Raw genomic sequence first — 25,312 nt, forward strand, 5'->3', positions numbered from 1 at the left:
CTATGCTTCTCCAGCAAATTGATAAGTTGGAGTTCAAAATTGTTATCATGCCTGAATGCTTGCGCCCCCAAATGTGCCAGCTCTCGAGCAGTTTGTTGACATTTCTATAAGTCAATTTTTGGCCATTTTCTCGAGCAAATAAAATGCTTGAGAAATTTCTTTGGCAGCGCACATTTCAAGAGACCTAAAGAACAGCTGGCAACAAGAGAAACAATTAAGTAAGCGCAATGACAGCGAAAAATGGTAGGTAAGTGTTTGCAAATTGAAACTGAGAATGTGCGAAAAGGTATCCCAAGAAAAACGATGTACAGCGAATGCGAGTGAGAAAGTAATGGAAATAGAATTCAAACGGCTACCATTGCATGCACTTTGAGCATTTCCTGCATGCCTCACAATACACTCACTCACATACATATTCGAATGTGTATCCATAATGTATGTGAGCTCTCCTCACTTGGCATGTCACGAGCTAATTACAGGGCGTTGCTGACTGCCTTTTTGCATGTTACGTATGCATTAAGTATACGCCGCCTGTAACGGATTTGTAAGGGCATGTTTACAAAAACCGTACGGAAGAGTAAGCAGTTGGGTCATAAATTTTAAGAAAAATGCCACAAAATGCCTCAGATTGTGGGTAATTTATTTATTTTATTTTTTCCTAAAACTGCTGCATTTCTATAGAAACTTGACTGGTGGGGAATATGCTTGTACCTTGATTCAAATAAAGTTGTCTAGTCCAAACGCTTTTAAATTCTTATTAAATTTATGTATAAATTGTAGAAAATAATGAGAAAAATCAACAAATCAAATTTTTGTAATATATATATATATATATATATATATATATTTATATATATAGTATATGTATTCTCTTATTAACATAAGAAGCTGTATTGCAATTCAACACAAAGCCTACCTAATCGTAACTTTTTGACTATTTGAAATTGAATTATAACGTTATGTTTATCAACAAGAAAACATGTCAAGCACATATTTCACATTTTGTTTCTTGATCAAATTTTAAACACGCATCCATAAGAAAAGCAAAAAGCAGCACTTGCAAAATTATATTCTGAACATAGTATTTTGATTTCCTTTGCGTCAAAAACACGTAAATATATTTTTATGATTTTGCAATCAACATCAATTATGTATTTCCGAACAATGTACACTTAATGACCTATAAAAATGTTTTCATTCGAATATACAATAGTTTGCCCCACAAAACATAAGATATTTGCACAAAATCATAGGAGAAAACGTGCCGTTCAATATCTTAGCTCTGCATATATTTATATATACATACAAGTACTTATATACGTATGTAACGCACAACTCATGCGCCAAACATTGTCATTTATTACCTTCCGTACACTTGACTGCCTGCCTAACTGCGAACGAACGTATACAATATTTCATTATAAATTACACACGACTTACGTCAATTTGTTTGCTAGCCACTAAAGTGAAGTTGGCAGACAGACTGGCATGGGGAAAAAAGCACAGCAGAAATCTCATAAGTAAGCCATAACTAACACACACACACGCACACATATACATACTCACGCACATATTGCGCAAAGAGACAACACATAGAACATATGACGGCTCAGTTTATTAGACAGCAAAAACGGAAGTGGCCATAATTTACTAACGAAGCTATAACAGAAATGGCAGGATAAACAGAAACCAAGACACCCACTAGAAACACATTCAACGTGCGGACAGTAAAAGTAAATTTATCAATCAAAACAGGGCAACACAAAAAACAAGTTGACAGGAAAGAAAGAACAGGGAAAACACTTTCGAATAGTTGTAGCAATACATACTATACAAATAAATTTCCACGTTTCTGCAAAAAAATAAACAGCTTGAGGAAACAAACTACTTGACGACCATTAATATTTGACAATTTGTGAATTGATGATGGTGAAGCAAAAAGTACAAAGCCAGAGGCGGTCGTGTGGCGTATGCGCATACTCATTTGTTTATTACACATACGCCATGTAGGCCAGATATGACATTATTGATTAAGTCGAGCATCTGTAGCGATGTTTTTAATAGACGAAATATTTCACAACTAAGAAATTTTTCATGCCGATGTGTCTTATCTAAATCAGCTATTAATAATAAAAATATTCATTATTTCGTTCAGTTTTTACAACAACAGAAAGTCCGAATTGTAAAGTGGACAGAGTTTGTGAGCAAAGCGCATTCCCAGACCGTCCATAACTTACGTATTTCTGGCAACAACACTTTCCTTACATACTTTTGTGCGTTTTTCACAAAGTTGTTCCTGGGATTGTCGCATCAACAATGACTGCTGCAAGTGTCATTAAACAGCAGCATACAAAATATGTATTATGCATACGTTATGTTGCACATTGTAAACGTATTTATGGCTTCGAAAAACGACAAATGCAGAAAAGTAACACACAAAATAAAGAATGAGCCGAGAAACCGAGAAATCGTCTTGACAGGCCAAAGAAATTGTGCACATAATGTAACTGGAACGCAATTATGTGCCACATTTTGCACTCATAGTCGTTGTGCTGACATAAATTGCAGTAACAGCTACAGCTGCTAGCCTCAGCTATCCCCATTCTTCGTTCCGCCCCCTTAACCATAAGACGGGCGTGTGAAAACTATTAAGAGAGCAAGGTGCCAAAGCACTTGCTTCGATTTATTTGAGCTCCTTCTCCGTCGTCTTCCACTGCCTCCAACCAATTTCTACTTACACTTTTTCTCGCTGCAATTTTCTTAAGCAGTTTTACGCCTGAACGCTGACATAATGTTGTTAACCGATAATACGTTGAAATTGAAAAAAATAAGTAAAAGATTAAAAAGGGCGTTGGCGAAGAGTCAATGTGAAGCGGAGGAGAATACAGCTCTTGCTTGCAGTCACACAAAATCTTCCACGACAAATTGCATATTTCAATTTGCAACAACAAGCGCCACCTCTGGCCTCGCCGACGCTCCATCTTTTTCTCTGCATTGCATTTCGGTTCTGGCTCCGTTTTAATGCCCTACATTATCTTTTAATGGGTGTATAAACGATGAAACTGTGGATAGCATTTTAGCTCTTATTTGAGCTCCTTCTCCGTCATCATTTGCTGTTAAAGGTGTTTTTTAAATGCGGAGACAGCTTAATTTATTTCTAAATGTGAGTGTACATTTTTTAGGTTCTGCTAAAAATATTTGAGCTAAATTAAATTGTTGGTATATATGTACGATTATATGTTTGGAAAGCTATATTAATTATTATCAATTCAAATCTGAAATGAAAATAGACCGCCTCTATACCGTACTACTTATAAAAAATGTCTTCAAATTACTAGTTTTTTTAGTTTAGTTAGCATTCGAAACTTTCTGAGCATAAAATTGATCAAGATTTACTTTTAAATATGTACAAACAAATTCATTTAATGCCTGATGTATTATTATTATTGCTGATATTATTGGTTGACGAAATTTTACTGATCTATTGAATGCAGATATGGGCAACTGAAATTTACTTTTCATGTTTGGCAGCTCTACTATATATATAAGCCGACATTCCCTACAATAACGTTTGATGTCAATAACTCTCTCATAATACTTTCTCATGGGCAGAGCAAGCTTCAAGCTTTAGTTACTAATTATTTGAACTAACTTTTTTATGTTGTACACAAAGTTTCATTAAATCCTTTCGATAATTAAAATGCTATTCAAAATATCGGACTAACAAAACACGGACTAAGCACCTTTTAATGATTTGAAAAATTTCAATTTAATCTTAAATCCACCCTTTTGAAAAATCGAGTGACGTATGATGAAGGATATTTCATTGTCGGACAGGTTCGACTTGTTTTAAGTTCTCGTAGCAGCCCTTTCGCTGGTAGCAGTTTATCTTCCTTTTCATTTCGTTTTCGTTTTGTTTTTTATACACCTGGTTGCTCTAGTTAAGCGTTTGAGCTGTTCAGGTGTGTGCCGCATATTGGTTTGGTCAAAACACCCTTCTCGCCGTATCCGAGTGCTAAGTGAGCATTCCTTCTCTATGCATGTATATATACTATATACACGTATAGTGTAAGTGTATATCAGAGCGCATGCAAAATGCATGGGAGAAGCTTTGTTACTTCGTTTGGCCCAAGTTAAGCCACAGTTAAGCTGATGCATGGGTTAAACTGTAAAATGTATTAAGATTAAGTGGCATTCAGTTGGCTGCCGCCTCTCTACCTGACTGTGTTTGTACCTCTGCCAGTGGCGCCGCCTCTGGCTCATTCACTGGCATCATTGCGGCTGGATCTGTGGCTGCAAGTGCTTGTGTTTTAAGCATGCCAGCTGAAGTGTGATACATTACGTATACGCATGTGTGCAACTGCAACAAGCAGGTTAAAGTTGGCTCAAAGTTGATAACATTGTTCGTGCATCTGTTTAACCAACTGCGAGTCGAACACAAAGTGTGTATACGTACGAGTGTGTGCCAGGCCAGCTTGGAATGTGAGCCAAATATGTCAAATTGAAATGTGGCACCAGTTTGGAATGCTGGGCATCAAATACCACCGAAAGTTCCAAAGGCAATGATGTGGAAATATTTGTGAAAAACCTCAAATATGTCGAATTCAGTTTTGCATGAAATTAAGTTGGAGTGTATGCTTGGGTCAGCATTAATAATTAAATTTATATTCGTGTCAATTAAATTCTTGCGACATTTAGAGCCACAAACAAAAGCTACAAGATCAGTATAGCCTCAACTGAATTACTACTTTTACAAATGCCCCATGCTTGTGAATAGTGCCTAGCAGGTAATACTATCGTTTATTACAATTCAGACATTTTAGTGGCTTTGTTTCGAGTGGCTGAAAAGAATAATCAGCTTGTGACTCTTTCTACAGATAATTCATGAAAAATTATAATTTACAAATTATAAAATTTCATTATTTCTCATTCCATTCATACCACCAATCCTAGGGATATTTGAACAAAAAGTGTAAACTTCAATACTTTTTAAAACTAAATAAATAACAAAGATAGTGATTGAAAATATTAAGACAATTTAAAAAATGCTCATAGCTACCATTTATTGAGTTTTTAATCACTCATATATATAAATACATATATTATAAACACCATTTCTAACTGATGCTTGTTCAATTAGTTCTGCAACATCCACATAACTCACCATTTCGAACTCTCTTCGTATACTCGTACGTCTTTATATTGTATGCAAAGTTTTCTGGTTGCCAACAGAAGCAGAAGTTATCATACGACACGTCTTGCAGTCTCTAGGAGTAATAAGCAGTACTTTTAAAATCTGTATTGATATACAAAGGCATTTTTTTCTAAGAACCTCCACCCAGTATTAATAATTTTTAATTTAAACAAAACCTGTTTTGAGTAATTAAAAAAATAATTTGTTCATTCATTTATTCAATTGCAACTTAAATTTTTTCTTAGAAAAAACAATAGATTATTTGCCAGCCATAATAACGCAGTTAACACACAGATACTATGATCACCTGACGATATTTGATGAAGGCATTCAAAGTGCAATTACCAGCAACCACAAAAAAAGGAAGAAGAAAAACAGCTCAAATGTAAATAATGAAAGGAAAAAGCACGAACAAACAACGTGCAAGATTTTTGAAGGTAAAATGATAGAATTTTCATGATTTTTTGCCATTGGCAAAACCGAGAAAAGCGTTGTGAGAAACGGAAATGGCAGACAGACGCATCATATACACGTCCACACGCACACACACACACACACCACAAATTGTGCAATACGCTGCGTACGTGTCTGAAAGCATAATATTTTACATTTTTATGAAGTACGAAAGAACGATGATGAGGAAGACGACGCCAGGGCAATAAAAATCTTATTTTGTGGGTTATAAAGTGCGAAAAATCAAGCAAATATACCACTGCGCGTCTGAGTGGATGAGTGTGTAAAAAAACCCCTGTGTGTGTGTGTGTGTGAATGTGTGTGTGTGCGATTGCGTGTGTGCGCCATTTAAACTCAGTTCATTTCGCTTTTGCCGTTTTCCGCTTGCATTTAATGTGATGAGCGCTAAGGTGTTGAAATGGCTACCTTCTTCTGCTTTTTCGACATTTTTAATGATTTATCGGCATTTAAATGTGGCCAACAACAACAAGAGCAATGCTATATAGTATACAAGACTTGGCAAGTGACTCGTAAACTTTGTTGTGTGCGCCTAATTTAATGCAACAATTTTTTTTTCTTCCACACTTGCGCAGAAAATTTCGCATTTTTCTCACACACACGCACACATTCAAGCACATTGCTGTGTTATCAGTGCGGAAGCAAAAGAGCGAATGTGTGAGTGTGAGTGCGAGTGCATGAATGTAAATTGAGTTTGGCGCGCAAAGCACTTTGTAATTTATGGCGTGCAATGTGCGCAAGAAGTCACGTGATAACTTCATACTCACCCACAGCCACTCTCACTCTGACTCTCGCTCTCCCACCCACACATACAGATACACATACACATTCATTTTGGTTTTATGTGTGTGTGTTTGTGTATTTATTTATGGTCGTTTAGCCACATCTTGTATGACGAAATAATAATTTCAGCCCTGGCATCAGCCGTTTGACATTTTGTTTGTTTTCGGTTGAGCCTTCACATCAAGCTTGCTTATAAATATGTATATGTGCGGCAGTATTCTACATACATACATATATGTTATAAATAAACCGCTAAAATTCTGCTGCCAGTTTATTAACATTATCAGCGTTCGGAGTTTACTTGAGATTAGATGGCTCATTTAGGTCTAGATTGTTTTGCATATATTTTGTGTTCTTCGTGCGACACATTACATTTTGCGAAACACAGTATTTTGCATATATTATGTAAGGCAAGGAAAATGTAAAGAGAGAGAGAGAGAGAGAAAGAAAAGACAGAGAAGGAAAATCAAAATGAGAGAGATTGTAAACGAAAAGAGGCGACGTCGAATTGAATTTTTTATATAAGATCCCTCAGAAATAAGTTGCGATATATACTATACACTCTTTGACATTATTTAGCTAATTTGAATTTATTTTCTTATTTCACTGCCACTTTTTTTTTGATAAGATCAATTATTTGTTTATTTTTGACATTTTGTTCTTCCGTTTTGCGTTGTATTACATCGCCTTTTAATTTGAATTTCACTTAGGTTTCAACAAAGGCAAACTACACGATATAGGATTTCCTTATCGTTTGCAAGTTGTATCAGCATTTAAACTATGTGCCCACCACAAACACATATGCGTCTATATATAACACTAAACACACTTTAACTGCTTCCTCTTGCGAACAATTTGCACAAAAGTTTTTGGTAAACTTTAACTTTGAATGACTTTCCAGATTCAATGGTATTCGTTTGCTCGTTGCTTACACAAGAAACTTCCTTTCAAATAATGTGCGATGAAGTTTCGTTTTGCTTTTTCAGCAACCACATTTTCAGTATTATTTGTCAGACAAAAATGTGCATTAAATGAATTTAAATTGCTAGGTAGAACGCCACTTTAATTTGAAAACATTTTATTTTAGATGCCCCTGGCATTGGGTTGGCTATAGAAAAAACACTTTAATCCAATTGTTAGCAAATATGCTGAGAAACCTAATAACTACATCAATATAAATACTGCCAAAAGCTGAATTCCATTTAAATATGTTAAGCCTTAAACACTGCCTGTTAGTTGTCTAAACTTTACAGCACTATTTGCTTCGCAACTTTTCAAACATGTTTTCCGTTAATCTGCTGCATCGCTTAAGCTCCATAACCCAATCGGTTGTAATTCTTCCTTTCTGCGAATCCAACGTAGAGCGAGAATGAAAATGGTAGGAACAACTTCACCGAACAAATCCATTTTCCAGCGAAAACTTTTGCACAACATAAAAATCGAAAAACAAACACAACGACCAAGAATAAAAAGACGAAACTTAAGCGAAAGTAATAAACTAAAAAACTGTAAATGCGCTCACGGCGAGGACAGCTAACCGATATTTGAGGTAAAAGCGCACATGAAAAATTTAGTGCAGAAAGTAGGAAAATAATAAAACTCTATCGTGACCGTAAACTGTGTCAACTGAAAAATTCTAGTCTGTGCCATACACATACACACAACTATAAATTTTTAGTATCGAGCTCACTGAACTTTTCAACTAAAATAAATAAACAATATAAAACGAACTTTGCGCAATTTATTAAATCGATAAATATTGGCCAATGTGTATTAAAGCTTAAACAAACACTTTAATGTTCCACCTGTAGCTGGAAAAACTGAAAAAGAAAATATCAAGCAATTTTTTGTGTAATACAAGTAGGCAATGGAACATGAGAAGAATGAACTAGTTTCTCTGAAGCCTCCACTCATCATCCTTCCGCACAATACAACATCTTCGAGATAACAAAAGTCTAGTTTCACGTTGAGTGGGTTTGTTCGGCACTTGGGCAGGAAATAAAGCAGAGTGGCGAAAAGATGAAATAAGCGACTGAGGCACACTAAGAAAAAATTCCTTCTCATTTTGGAAAGTAATTAATTATCGTTACTTTAGTACAAATATTTTTTTTTATTAACTCTTACATGTCCATATTTAGAAGCTTAAAATCCAAAGGATCAAAAAAGTTGAAGCCAGCAAGTTGAAAAAAAAAAATGTAGAAGGAATGGTGAAAGTGTCCACAGCAGTAACAAAGTTATTTATGTAAATAAAAATATGTACACGAAAATTTCAAAAGAAGCTTTTTTACATTAAATGTCTTTTGAAAATTTTTGAAAATATAGAGGCCACAAAAGAAATTTAAGATAAGAAACAAATACGTTTTATTTTAAAAAAAAATGTACATGTACTCGACTTTTGATTAATTACTAATTTGTTGTCTGGCTACCAAAAAAAAGTGCAAAAAAGTCCAATTAAAAGCTTGAACTACTTACAACAAACATAAATTTGTTCGTATTGAATCAGCTGCAATAGCCTGCAATTGGAAACAAATTCACATTTCCCATTAAAAAAGAAAAGAAGAAAACTTTTACCTTTTTCATTGTGCTCGATTTTTTTCTAAGTGCAGCAGGCAGGAGAAGAGGCAAGCAAATAAGTTGAGGATATTGATTTCACCTAGTTTTCGATTTCGTCGTTTTCCCTTTTGTTTCTATCAGCCCCAAGGCAGTTTATGCATGAGTTGTTCTTGCTCATCAGCTGTTGTTTAGTGGTAAATGTTGGGGGCGAGCTTATGTTTTGTTCAGGTGAGTCAAGTGCCGATGTGTGTGCGCTCCTGTTTGCTTTCATGCACACACCCACACACATACAGGCGCAGCAACCAGGATAGGCACGTTGCTCATGGCATAAACAAACAAATTTTATGTTTACTGGAATTCAGCTACTTGAAAATATGGTAAATTGAAATACTTAGCAAAAAGCTTTAAGGGCCGGCATACATTTTTGCAACTTTGTTAACAAAAGTGCGCACTTTGGAAGTGCCTTGTCTGAGCAATGAAGTGCATGCAGGCAAGCAAAGTCATTTAAAAGTGACTGGAGGCCAAATATTAAAGGTATTTAAAGTATAACGCAAAGAAGAATGCATTTTCATAAACCAATATTTTTCACATAATTTTGTAAGCTCGATAATTGGAAGAAATTGTAAGGTTTATTGTGTTGCTCGAAAACCTCAATCAGCTTTTTAAATAAATATTTTACACTTTCTGTGATGCCTTTAAAATATTTACAGGCAATTAACAATTTATGTAAATAATATTTTGTTTTCGGGTTGAGGAGGGCAGCAACTCTCAAACTCGTCTCAGGCCACTCACCACTTCGGAAGATCTTTTGGATTGCTTGAAAATGCGCTTTCATCCTTTCTCTGCATCTAGAGTGCCCCATTGGGTCCTTTCTTTAAGATCCTTTTTCTTGGAGAGTAGAAGAGTCCAGCTCTCCTCGTTGTGTGTTATTCTTGCTATTCTATACTCCGACATAATATCCCCAATTACTTGACTTAGGCGTCTTCGTTGCCTTGTGAAACAAATTTCTCTACACAAGTTTCTCTCAATATTCAGTAAAAAAGTTTATTAATAGTTGCAAAAGACTTACGAAGGTCAATCAATTCAAAGAAAGATATTATATATCGATAATTGAAAAAATGAGTATAAATTAGAAAATGGAGCAAAATAGAAAGTAAAAAAAATAAGGAAAGTCTTACAAACCAGAATATCTTTCGAAAATAATACCAGATTATCTTTCTAATATAACTAATATAAATCTAAATTTGTTGACTAATCGTATCTAAAAGAATCTACTTGATTTTGGGTTTTTTTTTAACGCTATTACGAATAACGAAGCTTAATAAAAGCAAAGTTTGAACGAAAAATTGAAATCAAAAATCTGACATTTTATCTCATATTCATTTATTTTGTATTCTATTTTTAATTAAATTTATTTATTTATATTTGGAAAGCGCTTCAATTTGAAATTAGGTATTCAGTAAAACCATAAGCCACTCCGTAATGTATTATTATCAACTTGAAATTGTCATTTCAAACTTTGAGCAGTAGTTTAATTATAAATGTATATAATTAAAGCTTGACAACCACTCTTGAGCTAATGAATTTATAATTATAGCTGCCACTTGTCGCGGCTCTCACTCAAATCTCACTTTCAATAATTTCACTTCACTTCGCTCTACTCCATCGTTTGGTTGATTTCTCAGCAGCCGCCTCAGTCGCCTATGCATAAAATTCATATGTTACCACAAAATATTTGTCATTAGCTGGCAGGCCCAGGAACTACGAGTATGTTGGCAGAGTCACTTCATCTCCCACTCTAATGCCTCGTCTTTTTATGCAAAACTCAGCCGCAAATATGATTAAATTTATGCGTCAGTCAAAATAACATAAAACTGTTGACTGGCGTTGTAGTCGTTGGCAAGACAAGTCCCCACAGAGCGAAGGGTGCAAGTTTAAGTAGAAATATTTATGTAAATAAAATGGAGAGACAAAGTCGAAAGACATGAAAACATGACTGCAGTGCGACGCAATGCCTAAAAAGTTGACACATGTCTGTATGAGATTTCCAACTTCCCTAAATGTGTGTTTGTGTGGGCGTGTCTGTATGTGTCTGTGAGCATAAATAGGAGGCTCAGTGAGGCAGCCCCAACACTTTCTAAATGGGGGGAAGGGGGGTGGCAAAAAGCGCAACCACGCACATGTAAATTAAAACATGCTAAAGTTATTAACAAGCAACCCAAAATGCCGTTAAGAGTCACACAAGTCGCATTAGTTTTTAGTTGTTGTCTTGTAATCTTCCCCTGTTGCCACACCCTCCGCCCTCTTCCACCAAATACTGCTCGCAGTGATGTTGCTGTTGTTGTTGTGCATATAACATGCAATACTTGTATTTATTTTCACAAAATATTTACATTTGCTGAAATTATGCGGAAAACTTGGCGGGCAAACTATTTTACAAGTTTTTAGGCCGACTCCAGAAAGTGTAGAAGAGTACAGATATAGAGAACATAGCACAACTTTTGCTTTCTCCAGCCGTTGTTGCTGTTGCCTGTTACTGTTCCTGTTGTCGGCCTCAACCATAAAGTTTTTTGGTTAAGTAGCACCCCCGGGTGCTGAGCGCCAAGGCGCTGCTTGTCAGCCAACCATGTTGAAATGACATAAAAAGTTTGCCGAGCATTTCTGCCGACTTTCCAAGAGGGGGGCTTCTGCCCCCGCCAGCTAACTTTTAAAAGCTGTTTGCATGTTGCGCGGTTGCCCAGTGCCCCTCCCCATCCCTCCACACACAACACATTCGTTCGAAATTACTGTGATATGTAGTTTGCACTTAAAGTTCTGCTTATTGCCTGACACACCAACAAACAGACAGACAAACATTCGCCTGAAAGGCAGCAAGAAAGACAGCCACTTAGAAGAGTCCGCTGAAAATCAATTTCCAGAATGAATTCATGACGCAAACGCTTCATTAAATCCGCCTTTGCATGCCAAATTGAAATTAAAACCAAGCGTATGTTGGCATTAAGTCACAACAACAAGAGCTGTACCCCAAAAAGAGATGAGTTCGTGACTGAATGGCAATAATTCCGAAGAGAAGAGAAGTAAAAAAAATATATTAAAGAGGAAGCAATTGGAATCAAAATTATGATCAAATACTTCTGATACGAGCAGTCATTCCAACCTATGTCAGTTTTGGTAAAAAAAAAAAATGCAGAATGCTTACAGAGATGGAAAGTTGTTGCTTCTGAAATGTCATTACAATTATAACAATCTTTTCTATCCGGACACCATGCTTGGGTACAAAAGATCAGAGGGGGTCTTATTAATAATAACAAAATATCAGTACATCTTGACAAACACACACATTCACATTTATTGCTTCTCTACTATAGTCTACATTTAAAAAACATATTCCAACTCCTCTGGCTCTCATTCTAGCTTTATTTAAAAATGCTCTTCTACGTATATTTTGCACCAAAATATCAAACCGATTTAAAATACAAATTAATTGGTTAAGCTTTTGTATAAGCACCCTTTCATATTCTAACTTACGAGTATATAGTAATTCAAGAGTGTTTAAATTGAATGTTTTAAGAAATGGTGAAATTTTGTTTTCCATTTTTAATTTAAATTGCGCCAAAATTACAAACGAAAGATATATTTATTTAAATAAACCTACTTCCATCAATTTAATTAAAAAATATTATATTCTTTGGAACACTTCGGTTAATCAATACTAAAATCTTTTTTCTTTTCCCTTTCAACTCTTGCTTTGACAATAATCTAAAAATAAATACATATAAATGTTATTAAAATTGAAGCTTTAGCTTTGATATGAAAATGTAAACTTCAAATGAAATGATGAATCCTTTCTTCAATTTGAAGGAAATAAGTTGATCATCCTAATAATAAAGCACTTATGCAAGCGGTGTGTCAACTCGCGTGACACTTTTCTTGGCATTTTCCAACACTTCCATCCTTAGCAGCAACATCCTTGCATAATGGCCAAAGTTCGAGGTTGTTGCTGCTGGTGGAAGATGAAGCTTCTAGCACTTTGAAGTGTGATTTTGGCAACAATGACGGGCGCGTTAGCTACCTACCTGGCAGCTTTCACGCAAAATATCTCAATGAATATGGTAAGGTGAGTGTGTGTGTGTGTGTGTGTGAGCGCATGTGTGGACTCGAGTGTGTGTATCACACAGTACCCACATGACTAACTCTATAGCTGCTTTCTGACAATGGCAGCCAACGAATGAATTTCATCGAATTAGCGCTCTAGGTGTGAATATGACTTTGACTTCAACGGCTCATTGTGCGGTTGCTGGAAAGGCGAATGTGTGGAGAAGTGGTCTCTATACCTTTAAATAGATATTGACATTGGCTCACACGCATATACATACACGTACAAACACACACAGACACAGAGAGAAACACATTTATCTCTCTCTCTCTAGCTATCTCTGACATCGCCATTTGTGGCCTGTCGCGTGCCTTTCGCCTTTTGTTCACGCTATTTATAAAAGTCACTGACACAGTAACTTGATTTCCTTCTTTGGTTTTATGGCATTCTCTTGCCACGTTTTACTACACACTTCTAACTCTTGGCCACAACCACAAACACACGCACACACACACTCACACTCACACACATGAGCGCAACTCTTTTTCCGCTTTGATAAGCAAGTTCTTTTGTTCCAGCCCAAACAAAAAAGAAGCAAAAAAAAAAAAAAATTATATTTTATACACACACACACACATACTCGTACGTATTTCAAGCAAGTTTGTATGTGGGCACGAAAAATTCATGCTCATATTCCTTTGTTGCAATTGTTGTTGTGGCTTTTGTTCAAGTTCCGTATTGCTGCTGCTTGTCTGCGGCTATTTAGATACATATACTCGTACATCCATATGTACACTAGCTGCGATATGTATACTGCAGCTTGCTCCACATACTGTCAGGCTGTGGTAGTGAATGCATTTGCAGCCAACTCTTTATATAAGTAGTTTGTGAATATATACACATATAGTATATACTTCTTGTTGGTTTCGTTAATTCTCCAGCAGAAATCATTCAAGTATTGTGTAAAATAAGTGAAATCATATTAAGGTTAGGGGTTATTGTTATATTACAAATATATGGCCTTTAACTGAACTTTAAATTATTAAAGAGATCTATAAAAAGTTCAATAAATATTAAACTGTTCAATGCAATATGTTTCTTAACAGTTTCTGCTAATTAAGTTCACAAAGGTGAAAACATTAATAATTCACATGTGTTCCTCAAAGATTATACTCAGAAATAAATAATAAAAGCCCCATCGCAAGCAACAGTTCAGCTATATAGGCATTAATGCACAGGTCTGCTTTAACTTTAAGCCCCCCGCAGATTTCTTTGCCATCAAGCGGAAGGTAAACAAAAATCTGACCACTTCGAATTTGCATGCCGACATGTTTCAGTTGTGGACTTCAACACTTGTTGGGAGTCGACTGGCAAGGGTTAAATGACATCTGTTGAGGGCCTTGATTATTCGAAGCTCAAAGGCCTGTCAATATGCTGAGGGGCAACACACGTGGCCACAAGAACCAGACCCTTTGATGACTTTAAGCTTTTTCTCTCTGCACATAGAGTTGTTTACGTCTAATATGGCTATTTTCGGGCTTAGGCTCTCATTTGTCTTGCGTTTGCGGCACAAAAATCCCAAACATGACTTCAGCTGATTTAATGTTTTGTTTACCCAAGTTCTTAGACTCCCCTCTCCTGCCTTTGGCTCTACCCTTTTCGTGGCGCCCTTGAAGTAAGACTACGATTTTGGTATTGGCAAGCCATGTTGATTAATGTTGATGGCCCTGCAACAACTGTGGTGCCTTTTCCGATACTTTAGGCCACTCAAATGCCGCATTTCCGTGTATTGTTAACATTGACAGCAGCATTGCTAGATTAACGGGCAAAGGAAGTGCTAACAGATGTGGAGAAAATGTTAAATCTGTAGCTTAATGTTGGCATTTTCTATGTTTATTAAAGACTCGTCCACACAAGTTTAAATTTGTTAACGACAAACGATTTCATATTAAAAAGAAGAGAAGAAAAATGATTGAGAGGAATAACCATTAAGTGCAGCGAGCATTACGAACAGCTTTTTTATGCCTAGGCTGTCCAGAGACAGCCCATGGTTGGGATCATCAATATCTGTCTACTTTTTTCCTTTGCTGCAATATTTCCCACAAACAAACGTTCTCGATTAATAACCCCCTGTATCGTTCTCTTCTACCAATTTTCAGTTGGCTCCCGTGACTCGAGTAGCAGCAGCAGCGGCAGCAGTTCCAGCAGCAGTTCGAGCAGTTCCAGCAGCAACTCTGGTAGCTCTGGCACCTCCTCACCCGGACCCACAAAATATCCGGTGCTGGTGTTCGTGCACGGCGAATCATATGAATGGAACAGTGGCAATCCCTACGATGGCTCTGTGCTGGCTAGCTATGGACAAATATTGGTGGTGACCATAAATTATCGCCTCGGCGTGTTGGGTAAGTGCATCTACGAATACACAAATACACACATCAACACACACACACACACACACACACTTATACACTCGTCCACTCAACTCGCTCACTAATGCTAATTGATATGCTGAGTGCATGGGAAACGAGTTTAACGAAACGAGACAAACATTTCAGCGAGAGCGCAACGTGCACGGCATTTTCGGCAACTGGCTGAGCTTTTAAGCCACTGCAAAGGCTGCACTTCCGTTGACGGCAGCAGCAGCAGCAGCAGTCGCAGCAACAACAACATTCAGTTGGGCTTCAATGCCATAATCTATACTTATTTAGTTACAGACGAGTAAACATTTCTAAACCAGTACAGTAGGCCCCAAATAAAATAAGAAAAGCTTACGGAATCCCACATATCGATAGAAATTCAATAACATATCGATACCATAGCTGTATTCGCATATACAAAATATGCACTTTAGTCTTGTTTTCTATTTAATAGTTTTCTATAAATATAAATCTTAAGTTTCAATTTAATTTATCCGAAATAACATTTTTTCCTTTCTCTTACCCTTATAGTCTTTTTTAACAAATAAAAATTCATAAAATTGTCACAGAAATGAATTTTTAATATTCACTCTATTTATCCGTTTAAATTTGAATCAATAAACGTCCACTTCTGATTATTATTTTAATGTGCTATATTTCTTTGGGACGGGATCGCGGAAAATTTTAATCCCTACGCTTTTATGTATCATTAGCAATTTTTTTGAAAAGAAAATCAATTGATTTCAACACTTAAGTCTGTAATTTAAAAGTGAAATAATTAAAATACTGATAGTATAGTATTAAATGATTATTGTTGTTGTTACTGTTCCAGTACTTTTAAGGAGCCCTCTCCTCCCTAGAATAGATAACAGCTAGCAAACGGGAAACTGGAAATAATAAATACTGATTAAATTACACATATAAAAAAGCTTATGAGATCAATCAAAATGAACTGCCAATACATTTTGCCGGCGTATATTCTGACTATAGAAGACATATTATTCTGATTTGATGAATGAATGTATGAATATTTTGGTTTCAATCTTGGCCCACTGTAGATAATGGTGCATACACTGTAAAAATTAAAATGCACACCAAATTAGTGTGACCTCATTTGCCAGTGCTGCTGCTGCTGTCACGGTCAACGCTGCTGCTGATGTCGCTGCCGATGCGTTTACTGTGCGGAAACGGAAGTGCTGACATCATGATTTGCACGCGTGACTGTGCACATTTTCAAGTGTTGTGCGATGCGTTTGACATTTTAAATAGCCAGCCAGCCAGGCAACCAGCCAGCAGCCAGCCAGTCAGCCGGGCAGCCTGTGGGCTGACCAGACTGGCACCGACATTGCAGTTCGATTAAGTTTTCATTAGTTAGCAGGGGTTGGTGATGACGGTCCTTGAGCCTAATCATGTGCACACAATGCGTCTGATAAATGTTATAATCTTCTATATACATATTTCTAGGCTTTCTGAATGCCAACACGGATCGGTACTCCAAGCTGCCTGCCAATTACGGCCTGATGGACATCATTGCGGCTCTGCACTGGCTCAAGGAGAACATAGCAGCCTTTGGGGGCGATCCGAACAGCATAACTCTGGCAGGTCATGGCACCGGAGCGGCCTGTGTCCACTTTCTAATATCGTCAATGGCAGTGCCGGAGGGTAAGTCATCGCACATAAAACCGCAGCGCAGCCACTATGACTAATTGGCAATGCCATTAAACATATTCACTATGCTTTATCCTTCCACTCAGGCCTGCTCTTCAATCGCGCCATGCTGATGTCTGGCTCCGGCTTAGCGCCCTGGTCGCTCGTCAGCAATCCGGCCAAATATGCGGCGATTGTGGCTCATCATGTCAACTGTGCTTCGGATTTGCCGCATGCCCATCTCATGAAATGTCTGCGCGAGAAGACACTCGAGCAGTTGCTGAGTGTGCCCATACGTCCGCCCGAATTCGGGTTTGCCTTCGGGCCCAGCATTGATGGGGTGGTCATCGATGGCGGAGATTATGTGCCTCCGGCTCCCGGTTCACCAGCTGCACAGGCTCAGGCCCAGGCTTCGACAGCGGCAGGTAATGGTCTGGGTGGCGAGGCGGGCATAGCCGCCGCAGGAGGCTGGGGAACGCCCGGGCAACTGGAAAACATTGGTAAGATAAGATATATTTTTAATTGACAATTGATTTCTTTCAATTACATCCTTTTCATTTAATTTATATTTTATTTAACTTGTATTTTTTATGTTTATTTGATCATATTCTTTGTTTTTAGTTTATTTTGGTTTTTGGTTTTATTATTATTATTATTAATTATTTTTAATGTTTTTTAAATTTTTATTTTATAGGTTTTATTTTTAAATTCACAATTAATAATAAATTGACCAAATTGATGTGGGAAAACAAATTTTTAGTAGGAAGTGTACCCCTCGATATTTAAAATCGATATACAAATAACTAAGCGTACACTTCTACTAAAAATTTGTAAAATTTGCTTAAAGTTTATATTTTACATTTGTTGCGATTTTTCCGATTCCACCTCAAAAAAACCAAGCCCAATTAATGTTCTTACCAGCTGACATCACATTTGTTCTTTTATTCACCAATATACTAATTCCATGATGATTTCGTTTGTTAATTGCATTAATCTTGGTAATTGATCAATAAATATAAGTCAAATTTAATGTGCGCACATTTAGTCAAAAAAACTGAATTATAAATTGTGGTACACCCCATTTACTTAAATTGAATTTGTTGTTATTTAGGTTTATTTTAAACATTTCAAATTATTTCTTCTGTAAATATTTGATTCAGTATCAGTATACTCTTTCGTTTAAACTTTTGTGGTTCCTAACGTATTTAAATATTTGTGTGGAGTTAAATATTTTTAGTTTCAACCATAAAAATAGAATTGGAATTTGAAAATTGATTAAATACATAATTTAAAATAATTTTTTACATAACTTTTCTTAATTCGAAGAATTTATGATTTTTTATGCACAGAAATTAATAAATCACTAAATTTGTCAAAATGTTTGGAAGAATAGGTACAAATTTTGAATAGTTAGCGTAGACCCAATCATTTGAATTTTAAATACAAAAATAATCGAGTAAACACTTACACTTAAAATTTGTTATTTTATATAAAAAAAAAAAAAAAAAAACACATTCACATTATTTGATTAAATTTTTAAAATAGGTTTTTGATTACAAAAAGATATACTTTTTTTTTAATATTTTAAACTTTACAGAACATGTATTATTTGTATAACTATATACTAATTATTACTACTTATTTATTGAAGGGATACGAGATTTGAAGAATCAGCGTAGACCCAATTACTTAGCGGCTATATATAAAATAATTTGGTCTGCACTTATCGAATTATAATTAGTGTTTATTTTCTATTACCGCTACAGAACTTATTTGGTACATCCCATATATACATATATTATAGATGTACTCGTATATATATTTCTTAGCTTGCTTTTAGAAGAGAAAATTTTAAATAAACAATGTCAACCCAATATCTTTTATTATAAATAAGCAAGCATATTGAGTCTACACTGCTACTTTTAATTTTAAATTTAATTTGTAAATGCTCGCTCACATCAGTTGAATTATATGGGTACAAACACACACTGTTTCCCTGGCGTAGGGATGTGAGTATGTGTGAGAGAGGTCGTTAAATTGCAATTTAATTTGACATATTTTATAATTAAAATAAATTATAATGCGCCCCATGTTTCCAACTCTTTTTCTCCCCCCAACCAATCGCATGCAATCGACAAACACGATAACGACGACTACGGTGCTGGTGGTGACGGGTCTTGCACTTGTGAACTGACATGTTTGTTCCTACAACAACATCATGGCTGCCATTAACTACAACAACGCACACACACACACACATTTGTACTAATATATGGACACGCACGTACACCATGTGGCGGCTTTTTAATTAATGCAGTATTAATGAGAAAAACTGCCATTAACAAGTTGTCAAGGTAAGTTTTTGCCGCTTCCTTTACCTTCCCTTTAGCCAACTGCCAGCCCCCGTGGCCTTTGTATATTTTAGCTTAATTATTTCTGCCTTAAATTATTTTATTCCCACACATGCGTGCAACAGCTGCATTGCCCATAAAAGTATGCTACACTCGGGGCGCTTAATTAATTTAAAGTTCTGCGCTGCGGCAGAGCTTTTTTCGCGTGCTTTTCGCATTCACGATAATATAATATCGCCACTATGCAACATTCAAAATCGCGCCAACTTTAGGCGGCGATAAGCTATGACTTAACATGGCACTAGGAAGTGTAATACAAATCCTGCCATGGGTGGGTTTGATATAACATATAGTATATATAGTATGTATGAGTGTGTGCATAGCCTAAGCACAAACACGACTCTCACACACTCACATACAAAGCATACATTTGTAAGAGGGTCTACATTTACTGTTCATTAATTTATGCACATTAACAACACCAAGTCGTGCTGCGCCCATTTTGTTACACACATTGTGCTTGCCCGGCAAATGCATTTACTTGCTTTGCTTTGCTTGCGAGTGAGTGTGTACCTTAGTGGCGGCTGAGTGTATGGGAGATTTTGCATTGGCGCTTGATTTATGCACTTTGTACTGGCATTACGCCATGTTAATATATTATTAACAGCTAATTAGCTGGGATTTCATAATTTATGTTGCAAACAGGTACCTGAGCACGGTCAAAGGAAGCACTAGGGGGCTCTCGAGGTAGGAGGGCAATAATATAAAATATTTTCTATGGGTATAGACCACAAAAAAAGTTCTTTGAAAAATGTAACAAAATATGACTATTTAATAGAATGGTGAACTTCGTTTCCTAACTTATGCAAATTAAAGAGTAGCACATAGCCTTCTCATTCAAATATTTTTATTTCTTGAAATAACAATGTTAAGCGTACATGAATTATTATGCCATAAGTCATAAGCAAGTGCTTCACATAATCGCATTTCTTTCGGTATTTAAATTATATTACAACAAACCGCTTACAGTTGACACAGTCGTGACCTATTGCTTTACCAAAAATCATATTTAAATTCAATTTAATAGAAATATGTTCATAGACTTTAAGCTTTAATATGCTACCTCAGCTTTTAAAACTTTCTCTTCATGTTGTAAATAAGGAAAGCAAATAAAATCACAAAAAAAAGTTAAAGGAATTTGTTCGTATTTTCCATACGAGTATAAAACAGCGCATTTATTTTATGCTTTCTTATACGAGCTAAATATTTCTAGTATTTAGCTAAGCTTTTCTCAGCATTTCTTTCGTTTCGTTTCCCCTCTCTTTCTATTCTCCTGTATGCCTTGGAAATGCCAATGCTTAAGGCTTATCACTAAGAAGTTCCAAAGTGCTTCTTCACTAAAAATACTTCTTTGTGCACACATTTTAAAGCAATTTGCTGACAAAGATAGCAACTACGGCTACCACATTCATGCAAGCACACACATACAGATATGCGACGAGTGCAAGCAACATAAAAATGTTTTATATATGTTATACACAAATTCCATTAAACATATATGTACACTCGTACCTACATACATGTATACACAAATGCAAAGTTAAATAAAATAAAATGCAGCTGCAAAATAAATGGTAGACTGCCGAAAACTAAAACTAACGACAGCAACAAGAAAGCATAACAACAACAATTCGGTTTTGGCGAATAACCACAAACTATGCATAGAAATTTTGAGAGTGCAGTTGATATATGCTAGAATGCATAAAGCACATCAAGGAGTAGCTAAAAGATTCCAGACAAATAGCTTAAATGATGATTTAATGCATATACGAGTACAGGCATCAGTGGAGAGTTTTGTTAAGAAATGAAAAGAAAATAGGTGGTTTTTAATTCTGGCTTTGTATAGAAAAAGAAACTGTTTCTAAAATCTATTTTAATCCTAAATTAAAAGCAGCTGAAGACGGAGCAACATTGAGACAATCTTTGTATACGTCTTACAAAACATAAACCCGTTTGAAAATCATTCAGTATCTCTTGTGAAATGCTTTTAAATCAATTAAAGGCTCAGTTTCAAAATGACATTTTCAGAAAATGGGCAATTATTAGAAAATATTACAAACCAATAAGATAAAAATATTAGAATGAAAAATAATAGAGTGAAAAATAATAGAGTGTAATGCGAAACCAATTGGGTACTTCTATATAAAAAATGAAAACATGCTGGTTTAAAATAAAAGAAATGTAGTTTGCCTTAGCCCTGTAATAAATGTAATTGTGACAAACCTATTGCCGAATAGTTCAAATTTGCTAAAATAGTTCAAATAATTGATTATTATTTTTTTATTCAAAATATGACCTTAATAGCACCCTCTGTGAAAATAATATTTTTATAAAAAAATAAAAGATTAGAGTTTGAGTAAAACTTTCATATCAATATTTGAAATATTTTGTATTTATTTTTAAAAAATTGATCAAATGGGTTTTAAAATGTAGCAATAATTTGTAATTTATTGCGCACTCACTCTGAGACTTGGAATAAAACTTGCACATAAATAATAGATTTTGAATAATTAAAAGTTGGAGAACTGTCCTTAATTTGTGCAACTTTTGATAACTGAAATACTTTAATTCCAAACCATTTATTTCTTCTGTCACATATTATTCCAACTTGGTTTCTACAACCACAAGAAGCAGAAAAAAGAGGCAAGCAACGTTCTTTTCAAAAGGCTTATCTCAATTTCGCCATCAATACCAGCTGCTTTTGAACTCTAATCGCTTGTCAAAAGATTTTGTATTTGGCATCTGCGTGTAGCTTAAATATGCCCGCAAATTCCGCATGAATTTTCTGGTTTTTTGGCAGACAACATACAACATTTGCTCTCAATGCTCTCAACTCCTACCATTTCAGATACGACCTGATGGCTGGCGTGACACGTGCCGAAGCCTTCTTCTCCTTCAACTCTGGCGACGTACAGTATGGCATTGAGGCGGATCGTCGTTCGAGAATTTTAAAGGCCTACGTACGTAACACGTACACATTTCATTTGAACGAAATATTCGCAACGATTGTCAATGAGTATACGGATTGGGAGAGACCGGTGCAGCATCCAATTAATATCAGGTGAGTAATTGTGTTTGTGTGCCGGAAAGTAAGGGAAACGAAAGGAAACGAAACGAATGGAATGGCAAGCAAAAGCACTGTGATTGTCGAGCCGAATAAATGTGTGGGCGTGGTCATGAACGTGAACGTGGGGGCCTTGACGCATTTGCTGGCCAAAAAATATTTCTTTCTTAATTAAATGCGCGCCGGTATGCGCTGGTGGATGTGCGTGCTTATAACTACGAATGCAGCCCAGACCCTCACTATCTCGCTCTCTCTTTTCCTCTCTTTGTTTTTGCTGTCTGATTCTCTCGCTCTGTCTGTCTACATGTCTGACTTCTTTTTTCATGCGGCATATCCAATTAAAGTGGCTTTAAAATGCTTGATTTCAATCTTATGGCAAATGAAATGCAAATTTTGCGCCTGCCAATCTTCATAAATATCCTGGCAGCTGCAGCAAAGAACAAGGGCGAAAGGAGAACAAGGGAGGGGGACAAAGACAAAGTAAAATACGGAGATATGTTAAATTTAATTGAGAAATTGAAATAAGGCAGCTGCTGGTGCAACGGGGCGTATGAATGATATTTAATTGCACAAATTCAATCAAAAATTTGTTTACTTTTGATTTTTATCAATACGTCACAAAAACAAACACACACACACGTGTTGGTGTTCTACTTGTATTTTGCGACTAGTAGGTTAAACAAATAAATGCATATTGACTTTCAATCGAATTTCAATTCAATAATATCGCAGTATTTTATTTACAGTTTGTGACTAAAAGTGAAAAATTGTAGCTATATATGCATAAGTTATGCAAAAGACTTTTGCCATTTCAATGAATAGACACACACACAGACATATATATAAATACAAACATAAACTTGTTCACATGCAAATAGCGAAGCTAAGCATAACTTAGCGTATACTTAATAATATTGCTTTTCATATCTCTGAGTCGCCTTACTTGGAGCGCAAACGTGCGTTAAGCTGTCATGCACTGAAGCAGGAAACGCTTCACGCTTCAGCTGTTCCATCTGATCTGGGCAGAGTTCGTTGTATCGCAAAGAATCGTGCGCATATTTTAAATTGAATTTCAATATGGCAAAAATACCAAAAGACCAAAATAAATATTAGAGTGTGCTTGTATTTTTGTTATTGCATGATATATGTGCAGACATATTTATGCGACGACTTAAATCGCATTTGTTTTTGAAAACTGAAAAGGCAAATATCAATAAAAAAAAATCTCTCTCACAAAATCAATATTGAAGCGATTAGCATAAGTCGGCTAGCATTTGATTGGTAAATTGTATAGTTAGCCTCATTTTACAAACTTGTATGTAATGTTTAACCTGAAATCACCTGAATCAATAACATTTCATTTTAAAGGTTAAAATACATTTTAAATGGAATAATTTCACGCCGACATTTGCTTGACAATTTTAATTAATTCCTATAGTTTTCACATAGAATATTTATTTTCTTAATACTTTATACTTTGAATTTGTTCTTTAAATGTTTTGCAGAATTTGTATTTCTCATTTCTCAATTTCTCATTCTATTTTCAAAGCATTATTATTTTTATTAAAATACTTCGACAGTGTCTCTGGTTAGCACAATTGTTACTTTTGTAACTTTCGGATAAGGTTATCGTTTTTACATAAAATATTTATTTTCTTAATAGTTTATACTTTGAGTTTTTTCTTTAAATGTTTTGCAGAATTTGTATTGGAATTGGAATATCGGCAATTTCTCATTTTATTTTCAAAGCATTATTATTTGTATTTTAATTAAAATTCTCCGAAAGTGTCTCTGGTTAGCTGAATTATTACTTTTGTATCTTTCGGATAAGGTTATCGTTTTTAAATCAAACGATTTTATCACAATTTTCAGCACACGTGTATGTTGCATTTGCATCTTAAGAAAACCTTATACTTAGTTGATCCAACATCATCAAAGCACTTCCAGGGCTTTTCAAAATAAGGTAACATTTAGAAACAAAGTTTGCATTGCGCATTTGCCAGTTAAGAATTGGCCTTTCTTGCTCTGGTTTTCGACTTTCGGATTGTATTCATTTTTCCTCCAATATGTGATAAAAATTATACGATATCGTATATCTGGTCAAAAACAGGATTTTTATGTACTCCTTGTACATACTTGTATTATGTGTCAGCAATTTCAAATTCTATTCTCCCACAATTTTGCATTAAGCTGCTTTGTGCTACAAAAACTGCAACGCTGACTGCTTAATTTCCAGTGCCCCCTCAATACATAGTTTAGTTGTCAGTGACAAAGCAAAATGTTTATTTTTTTAAAATATATAGCATAGAAGTGTATCTGTATATAAAATATGTAATGCAAAGCCATAAAAATCAACCAACAAAAACGTAAAGCACAACGCCCTGTGCAATGCACTCTACACTAAGCTCAACGAACGATATGCAAATGCTGCAAATGGTTTTTATTCAAATTTTGCCAGTGCATTTGAAATGCATAAAGCAACACCCAAAACATAGCAGCTTCAAATAGCAGAGATAGGGGAAGGGGGATCGCAGCCAATCAGTCGTCTGTCGAAAGAGTATTTTCTAAATAGGCTTAGACGACTTTTTCTCGAGTGACAACATCGAAGCAGACGCACTTCACAAACAGGGTCTGAAGTTGATCTGTGAAGTGCCACCCGCCAATTGGACAGAGAGA

The 25,312-nt window shown here is 35.7% G+C and overlaps 1 protein-coding gene across 1 annotated transcript in view; it reads left to right on the forward strand.

Annotated features, from left to right (window-relative positions):
• The window catches only part of LOC115623823 (neuroligin-4, Y-linked), a 118,728-nt gene that overhangs the window by 89,719 nt on the left and 3,697 nt on the right, over nucleotides 1–25,312 (forward strand). The window contains exons 5-9 of the mRNA XM_030518367.1: nucleotides 15,257–15,499; nucleotides 16,979–17,176; nucleotides 17,269–17,661; nucleotides 19,479–19,515; nucleotides 22,421–22,633. Of these exons, the coding sequence (XP_030374227.1) occupies nucleotides 15,257–15,499; nucleotides 16,979–17,176; nucleotides 17,269–17,661; nucleotides 19,479–19,515; nucleotides 22,421–22,633 (1,084 nt within the window). The remainder of the gene's footprint in view (nucleotides 1–15,256; nucleotides 15,500–16,978; nucleotides 17,177–17,268; nucleotides 17,662–19,478; nucleotides 19,516–22,420; nucleotides 22,634–25,312) is intronic.

This window comes from Scaptodrosophila lebanonensis, unplaced genomic scaffold (assembly GCF_003285725.1).
Source record: "Scaptodrosophila lebanonensis strain 11010-0011.00,11010-0021.00 unplaced genomic scaffold, SlebRS2 tig00000053-arrow-pilon, whole genome shotgun sequence".
NCBI classification, from domain to species: Eukaryota; Metazoa; Arthropoda; class Insecta; order Diptera; family Drosophilidae; genus Scaptodrosophila; species Scaptodrosophila lebanonensis.